General features: G+C 35.9%; 1 protein-coding gene across 1 annotated transcript; it reads left to right on the top strand.

Annotated features, from left to right (window-relative positions):
• Positions 1–1889: 1889 nt before the first annotated feature.
• Positions 1890–8911, top strand: LOC140894623 (uncharacterized). Its single transcript, XM_073303185.1, has 12 exons — positions 1890–2031; positions 2177–2317; positions 2758–2881; positions 2997–3136; positions 3221–3365; positions 3907–4085; positions 4577–4826; positions 5574–5660; positions 5741–5886; positions 6819–6926; positions 7314–7402; positions 7991–8911. The coding sequence occupies exons 1-12, from the start codon at positions 1963–1965 to the stop codon at positions 8604–8606; spliced, it is 2094 nt and encodes a 697-aa protein (XP_073159286.1). The 5' UTR covers positions 1890–1962; the 3' UTR covers positions 8607–8911.
• The last annotated feature ends 516 nt before the right edge of the window (positions 8912–9427 follow it).

Here is a 9427-nt window from a genome sequence, read left to right as displayed (position 1 = left end):
TTTTCGCTCAGCAACACCATTTTGGGATGAGGTATGAGGACAAGAGACTCGATGAGACACACCATGATCAAGGAAGAATGTTGTGAGTGCTCGATACTCTCCACCCCAATCAGATTGAACAATTTTAATTTTGCGATTGAGTAGGAGTTCAACTTTATTTTTGAAATGGAGAAATGCTTTATAGACATCTACTTTTGTTTTGAGAAAGTATATCCAACTATAACGAGTAGCAGCATCTATAAAGCTAACATAATACCGATTTCCATTGTGGGATAACACATGAGCACCACACCATAAGTCAGAGTGAATTAGATGCAAAGGTTCTGTGTATTCTGTTTCAGAATGAGAGAAAGGTAATCTATGACTTTTTCCAAGTTGACACGCAGAACAGAAATGAAAATTCTCATTGATATCAACTAATTCTTTTTTTGCTGACAAAATTTTCTTAAGTACAGATATAGATGGATGTCCTAACTTTCTATGCCAGAGATCAAAAACAGAATCCGACTTTTGAAGACTGTGACAAACACTTTGTTTTTGGGATTCAGCTGCAAAAACAAGAGGAGACGAAGGCTGTTGAGTAGGATGGGAGGAAGCACAGAGATTTGCAGGTATCTCGAACCGGTATAACCCATTATGTAGACTCCCTTGGAGAAGCTTGGTTCCCGTTGTGAGATCCTTCACAAAACAAGAAGATGGGTTAAACTCAATGGAAACTCCATTATCTTTAGTAAATTGGCTGACACTGATCAGATTTTTAGATAAATAGAGGAATCCATAAAAGCTGTAAGCTAATGGCTTTGATACCAAGTTAAGATAAAGGTGAGAAGAAAATATTATATTATTGAATGAATTTACATCATTGTTTACTGTACAATATATAGACCCAAAGAATCCATTCGAGAACCATCTAATGATGTCAGCTACTAACAAACTAGTAACCATAATTTCTACAGTAAGCTATTTACAAAACAATACAATTAGTATTAATATTCTAATACTTTAACAGTCACTACACGTCAATTCCATTATGCCATGAAATCAAAAAATTTCTTCAAACATCATAATGATTACACGTAAGTGCCAAAATAATGGCGAGCTTTACCAAGAACTCGAAGCTCACCAATCTTGAAAGCTTGCTCCGACTTATGCTTCACATGTCCTGGTTTTTAACGGAGAACAGTCATGATTAAGAGAACACTCGTGAATCGAAGATTTGCGGTAAAAATTTTTGGAGACCCATAAATGAAACACAAGCAAGCAGGCGAACGATAATTCAAAAGTATGGCAAGAAGAACTAACCCACTGAAGTGTCGATTTCAGAGCGGAATAGGAAGGAAATTAATTTTCTCGCCTTCGTCCGCCATTCTTGATTTCAAATGCGGCAGAAGAAATGATAAAAAGATAAGGTAGGGCAGTCTGGCCGAAGGTATTTTTGGAATTCGAACAATTGTCTTTGTTACTGTAGAAACTTGGATTAATAAAACCACCTCATATTTTTGGAATTCGAACAATTGTCTTTGTTACTGTAGAAACTTGGATTAATAAAACCACCTCATTTTTCCCTCTTTTTCCAACTTCTACAGTGCTTTATCACGGGCCGGGAGTTATCCTATTTTTGACTAAAAACCAGACAAACACCGGACTATAGGACCAATCCTACTCTTATCCTATCTAGCAAACAGGGCCTAAGGATTCACCCAATTAAACAAAATGATGTGTAGATAATTATTTAATGATAATGTTATAGATAATCATCCTAAGAAAAATCATATTTGTATAAAATTAATTTAAAAAATTAAAAATGGATTTTTTTTAGTGGTAGGTTGTGAAATTGAATCCCGATTTTAGCTGTAGCAAGTTCGCGCCTAACTGTAACTATACGCGTATATAAACCCCAGCACATAAGCAACCGTTCGCCATTTCTCCGTGGAGGAAACTGAATCAGAGAGGCAGCTGAAAATGGTTATGCTATGCTTCGTTCTGGATCTCCGGACCATACCACCTCCAATTCTGAAAGATTTGAAGCAGGTATACTTGCGCCAAGCTCGAGGAAGTTAGCTGAATCGATTGATTTTTTGATCGCGTCCCCTGAATCTCGACATCCGAGAAATCAATTTGTGGATCGGAAACTTGTTGAATTCGATTTTTTCTCGATTTCTTTCTGATTTGCTAGTCGTTGATGATGCTGGGGAATTACTGCGCACTTTCATTGTCCAAATGCGATTACATTTCCGGTACCACTGAGTCGAAGCCCCTGTTGGATCTCATTGGACTTCACTACATCTACACGGATATGAGTACTTATTACGATGAGGTATTCTGCTCGAAAATTTTCTCTTATGCGCAAATCAGTTTATCTGGGAGTTTATTAATTTTTTATGCTGTTTTCGGCTAAATTGAAGCTAATTATAGTAGTTAATGGTTTGCATGGATTGACTGTATGAATTCAACTTTAAGCTAGTAGCGTGTTTTTCTATGATTTAGTGAAGTTATTGTTTGTGTCGCGATATTTTTGGGGGAACAGAATGTTGTTTAGTATTGGGATTGGCATTGCCGTGCTTTTTTCTCCACGGGATCTCATTGTGTTCATATTAGTGTGGCTTTAGAGTTGACAAGTATAAAATCTTTTATGACTGTTTTGTTTGTCTGATTATTTTTCCCTGCAACAAGGATGAATGATTTCCAGACGTTGCACACAAAAATAGCCTGCCTTATTTACACAAGTCTAAGAAAGTTGAACTACTATTGTGACAGGTAAAGGCTGCTTATAGTCCACAAGGAGACTTCGATCTGCACGACTTTCACTTTGCTTTGAATACTTTACCCGCTGACAACTTCTCTCCCGACTTTAATGAATTTGATGCTCTATTCTGTGAAGGTACTTATTACTGCTCCTAACCTGTAGGTTTCTACTAAGTATATTGATGCATGCTTAATTTAACTACCCTTATTCCCAGTTGGAATGATTGCTAATTGTGACGATTTTATCGCAGAACTAAAGCTAGCCGAGGTTATAGATGAAGTTGTCTTAAGCTCATCGAAATCACTTGAGAGAGCTGCTAAACTAAAATTAATAGTTATGAGTTCTTGTCTCGTCGAAACCTTGGACCAAACGACAAGAGATGCCATACTGGTCAGACGATTCCACCTTTGTCTTCAATTAACTGTCTTTCTAAATAACTATATTATGTTCACTATCTGGTAGATATTTTAACAGGATGTCACGGATAAACATGTGTCCCTCGAGTTTGTTTTCCTGGAGCGAAAATCAAGCCTCTTTGGTGATGTTACTGTAAATAGGAACAACGTTGTAAAGCAGATTGGAGATCTTAGGAACTGCCAATTTTTTATATGTACTCCAGGTTAATACATTGAGTGATATTACATGATATAACTCGTATTCTCTATGTGATCTAGATCTTAGTCTCACTAGTTTAACGATATAAAGTTTCTCCAGCATATAATGTGATTGTGGCTAATACAGATTCCATGATACCATTTATCCTCTCTTTTTTCGTCGCATCTGATTTTTTGCCAGGCAGCAATACCTTCATTTGCATCCCTATTCTGCTAATTACAACACAATTCACAAATTTATTTAAAATCACTTTAATTTGTCTTTTCCACATAATTATGGAAAAAGAAAAAGCTAATGGCAGGCATCTTGTAGTCTTATTTTTTAACTTCCATAACTTGGTCAGAGTCAAAGCTCTCTTGGAATTTTTATTAATATGTACACCACTCGTGAAACATATTTGAATTTAGCAGGACCTAGTCCCAGTCGCATGCAAGAAACCAAGGATAACTGTTCGGAGACTATAATCCTATGGCCATCACAAAGTTTCCACTTGAAGTTGTAAACATGTGTCCAATGCTTTTTGCTTATAAAAAGTGTATTTGCAGATCTCCATGTACGGTCTGGTCTTGCAAAAAGATGGTTCCAAGAATTAAAAGTTGAGAAGGAAGAACAGCTGCAGGCTCGTTTCGTCTTCAAGATCAATTTATTAGGCTCTCTGAACCAGTTATCGTGCAACTTGTTAACATTTTTCAACCCAATAATTGATGGATTCAATTTTTACAAGGTATCTTCATATTTAATTCACTTTGATGAAATACCTACGTTGTTATCATGAACTTCTTAGTCCACAGTTTATTTCATGATCATGTGATTTAAATTGAAAAAGAAAATCTAAACGCGGATAACAATTTTTTAGCATACATTTCATTTTGGAAGTTCCACAAGTAGTCATAGTCATAACTGTGTACTGGCCTTGTCAGCAGTATGCCTGTATGAAGGAGTTCCACTCCTTATGTATGCTACATAGGATATTCCATATCAGAATACAGAGGTTATATTGTTCTTAGCTTTGTGATAGTTTGAGCAAAGAGCCACAAGAAGACAGGTAAATGATTGCATTTTTTTCTGTGCTCTATAAATCAAATATAGGTTCCCAGAGCTTCTTGAATTAATACCGGTTATCTAAACTTGGATATGTTCCCTTGTTTACGTTGCCTGTGCCTTTCGCATTAATATGACATCCATTGTGCTCGCATTTAGCTTTTATTCTAATAGACTTGCAGGTGTCATGGCATTCCACTAGGCCACTCAAAGTTAAAACTATCTCCGATGTCTTGTCGTTGTCCAGTAACCAACGATAATCTTCAAACTTCAGATATGTGGGAGAAAACTGTTGAGATTGGTGAACAAACAACCCTTTATATGCCTTCTTTCTATAGCAGCGAGAAACTCCAAAAGCGAAAAATATCTTCACCCATCAACTTCAATGTCATTCAGAGAACAGATTTAGGTTCTTTAAGTGAAGGTAAATCTATGAATAAAACATCTGTTGTTTGGAATATATGCTATTGAAGCTTGTGATAGTTTTTACGAACATCAAGGTTGAGCAACAAGCATAAATCTTATCTACTCTATGTTGATACTCTTCCGCTGGTGCTTTCTTTAAGAACAGGTTGAGTTTCTATTTTCGAGGCTTGATTGAGACAATATGAACTAAATATCTCATTTCCAGTAACTAGTTAAGCTTTCCAACCAGGTGGTCATTCAATAAAAGTCGTGTTCAACTTATTTTGTGAGATTTGATTCAATCTCTATTTGCAAGTTTTGCAGTTAATTGTCTGTGTTCAATTACATTTTTTACAATCAAAGAAAAAGATTTCCACTGGCTAAAGTTAGAGACAAATAGCAGTTCCCATTCTTGTATATTTCAAAAGCACCCTTGAAAGAAATTTCATTTTGCATGGGGATACATCAAAAATTGTTTTTAATCTGTCTCCATTTCTTGCTGGTTATGAAGGGCTATGTATTATCCAGGGACCAGATGGATGGTTAATTTATATCTGCTATGCTTGTTCAAGATGTGAAATCATGAACTGGGGCAAAGTAAACACCAGAATCTAACATTTCCTTTTTATGCTCTCTCTAGAACCTTCAGGACCCAGTAAAGTATTAGTAATCTGAAAGAAATATTTATTGGTTCATCCATAAATGATAACTGTTTCAATTTCAACACATACTAATTGTAACCCGTCGATCTATATGTTCCTGATAGGAATAATAATTGGCACTACACATGCTGTTGCTCCATCAACGTTTCCTCATACGGATGATATGGATACGTCAAATCTCAACAATCAAGGTCATGCAGATCAATAGATTTACAGTATTCTCCATGAGTTTGGTATTGATTTGTTTCACTTTTGGCTCCTTTTGTCGCAGTCTTTCAAGCAGTATGCGGTGTTCTAAATTCCTTTGATCAGGGCTTGGTTTGCTCTTCCAATTGCAATCTGGAAACTTTAACAGAAACCTCATTCAAATGCTATTATATTCTTTTACCTTCGGAGAAAGGGTTGATGGTTCTTAGGGTAATTGCTCTTCCGACCTTCTCTGATTTTGTGTTACTTCAATTGTACTTCTTCTTTTTTTTTTTTGGTCCATCTATTCTCCTTTTTTTTTGCCATTTATTCTATTTTTTCTACTGTCTAACCTTCTCACATAAATCTGTATCCAGAAAGAGCTCTTGCATCCTCATACATTTTCAACCTTTCGCGGTCTTGATAATTTTTCTTTTTAACCTTTCAAAATAGTTTTGGTTTTCATTTATGATTTATTTCCAGACTAAATCTTACAAAACTCCCCGAATTAGGAATTGACTAGCTACACACTAGAAATAATGACAGAGAGGACAGTTCATACATCATAGGATAAGGAAAAAAAATTGTTGTTGTCATCAAACAGTACATATATCCAATTCCATTTTCTTCATGCCCGGTTCTGTTCTGGAACATTATCGTTATTGAACTTAAATCTACATTTAGATCTTGGACAGAGTACTTTGTTTTAAGCAGAAGATGATGCAAGAAGTTTATTAAATTTATCTGTTTGAGTTACTTGTTGATTTATGCATTTACCTTTTCAATTTCTTCACGATACTCAGAATGCATGCAAAGGTTTCAAAGTAAGAGTATCACAGGATTAGAAAGGAAAATTTAATTACATTTAATTTGTGTTGGAATAACGAAACCCGATATCTCACATTGGTATGCTATCTAACCCTCATGATTTTGCTTTTGGAACCACCCAAAAGGCCTCATGCCAATGAAGATACCATTCCATTTATTAACCCATGATCATTTCTTTGATCTACCAATGTGGGACTTTGGTTGATATCCCAACAATTTACTTTCTTCTATGTTCCTTCAATAAAGTTTAGACAGACGCAGATTACCTAACTTTTTATTGTTTTAAGAAAGTTTGCGATATTGAACTCCTTTCTACTGTCCCCCATAACATGCAGCGGCTTTTAGCCTCGGAAGAATTTCTGCCCATCCCTGATGCCAGCCGTCTCATTCACTGTGATGGGTACAAAGAGACTGAAACCATCGTCCAAGAGTCACTGCTCAAGGTTAGATATGCATTGTCACAACAGTTTTTTCGTCACTCACAAGGCACCAGTACCGTTTTCGTTATCGTGGAAAGTAATGAATGAAAGTGACTCCACAGCTATTCTTCTTTTCATATATACACATAAAGACGGGGTGTGATTTTGTAATATAGAATTAAATAAGAAGATATCTAAAGTTATGTTCTTCGTGTTAAAGCATATGCATGTTTCTATTTGCTTGCATTCTTTTAAAAAATTAATATGATCATCTGTTCAAACATGTGAATCACTGCAATGACATCATTGACCTCAATTAGGATGGAGATTGAAAATTAGCTGTACATTTTCCGGAAAGTTATCATGTTTTATCATCTTGGGATGATAATAAAAGATGATTATCATTCCCAGATAGAAAAAAATAAGTACGACCCGGTCCAGCATGAGAGAGGCTTCCATCAGGAAATGAACTCGCTTGTAAAACACAGCCTGCGTGTTAGGTAATCATTTTCTTCACTCTTATCGTGATGTTCTACATATCATTCATATGTTCTATTTTGAATTTTTTCTACTATGTTATATGGGATGCGTTATATTTTTTTTTTATTTTAATAAATAAAGTGGCTCCACAATTATTTTTTTTTAATTTTATTGTTTAAAATATTTTTGGTTCAATATTTATTAATGTAAATTCTTCCACTTTATTTATTGAATGTATAATTAATTGTTTTATTTAATTTTGAAAATAACCAATTATGTCTTTTTCAATATCTTACACAATTGTCTGTGTATCTAATGAACGAGATTTGAGTTCTGAATATGTACCTGGTATTTGTTAATAAAAAAACCGACCCTCGCTCCCAAGATGACACATTGTAGTCCTAACAGATTCTGATATTCAGTTGCATGGCTATGATATGTACAAGGTTTTGAATTATCAAACCAAAAATTTAAGTTCCTCGACCCTATGCTCTTCCCTTTGGGCTGTGTTTACTGAAAATAAAATCAGCAGGATCATACCTGAACTACTTATTTGTGGCACTTATTTTACAGTTTTGTATGCAATAACCTGGTGAAATATATTGCAGATTTGATTACGGCAGGGCAAAAGCCCCTAGAAGGGTAGCAGAGAGTCCGGAGGCAAAATCGAACCCACAAGGAAACACCACGGGAAGCTCAAAAAGGGTAGAAGAGAGTTCGGAGGCAAAATCAAACCCACAAGGAAACACCACGGGAAGCTCAAAAAGGGTAGAAGAGAGTTCGGAGGCAAAATCAAACCCACAAGGAAACACCACGGGATTCTCAAAAAGGGTAGAAGAGAGTTCGGAGGCAAAATCGAAGCTACAAAGAAACACCACGGGACGCTCAAAAGGGGAATGGGTAGAACTTGTCGTCGAAGAACTCCCCGACTCAGATGTCTTCCCTTGTTCATCCAACTCAGAGAGAGATCAACTGAATATTTCATCACAAAATAGCAAGAAATTAGATGAAAAAACATCAAGCATCCTTGAGAGACTGGAAATTCCCAGGGAGATTAAGAGAAAAGCAGTAGAATTTACTACCCCAAGCAGTACTATCGCTGATGAGCGTCCACAAGCGAAAAGGCCACTTATACCCTTTGAACCCAGTAATGCTACTGCAGTTCCAGGTCCAGCAGCTGGTCAGCTGATACGACCCAATTTCCAGAGGACGAGAAAAGGATAAGATAGCTAAAGAACAATCTCATGCATAGCTCTATGTGCTCCCCTGATATGATGAGGTTTGTTTCCCATTTCTACAACAAATTTTTGCCCAACTTGTGCTCATAGGTTTCATTTCTGATAAACCTTGTACATGCATAGCACATATCTGACACATCTATGTTGTTTGTTAATAATATGAAGTATGAGATGCACTGAAAGATATACTTTGCGAAACTTTATAGTACTGACTAGTAACATCTTTTATTGTTTTGGACCTTTTGGTCATTAATGAGTTTGAAAGAGATGGTTAAATATAGCATGTACCCTTCAGTGTGAGCACTGGTTAGTGTAAACGGTAAAACATTGAAGCAGCGAGAAGGATACATATACTTTTGTCTGAATTTTCAAAACTTTTTTTTCGGATGAGCAGAAGTGCACGAGAGGGAAATGATATGATATAGGAATGGCATGTGTCCTGTAATTTCGATTATTTCTTCCCTTCCCCTTGTGTTACCCTGACAAGATGTATAAGTTGTGGACCCTTCATTTTTCTTAACAAATGATTCCAGAAAAATTTCTATTTTTTATCTTCAACTGTCTCCATCCAACACAATAAACTGTAGATTAAATCATGAGAGCTTGGAGTAGTGAAGAGAAAAAGAGAGGAAAGAAACATATGATGTGGAAAATGGAAATACAGATGCAAACTGATGGATTATCGCAGATGGTGACATATATCTTTAACGTAAACTTTTAATCGGATATCTTATCTAAAAGGAGTAATAGAATAATGCGACGTTGTCATATTTGCCAATTGTTTGTTTAATACTCGTATTGAATCAC

Source organism: Henckelia pumila, chromosome 4 (genome assembly GCF_033568475.1).
Source record: "Henckelia pumila isolate YLH828 chromosome 4, ASM3356847v2, whole genome shotgun sequence".
In the NCBI taxonomy this organism is placed as follows: Eukaryota; Viridiplantae; Streptophyta; class Magnoliopsida; order Lamiales; family Gesneriaceae; genus Henckelia; species Henckelia pumila.
The sequence above is the reverse complement of the archived record's forward strand: the minus strand, read 5'-3'. Positions and strand labels throughout refer to the sequence as shown.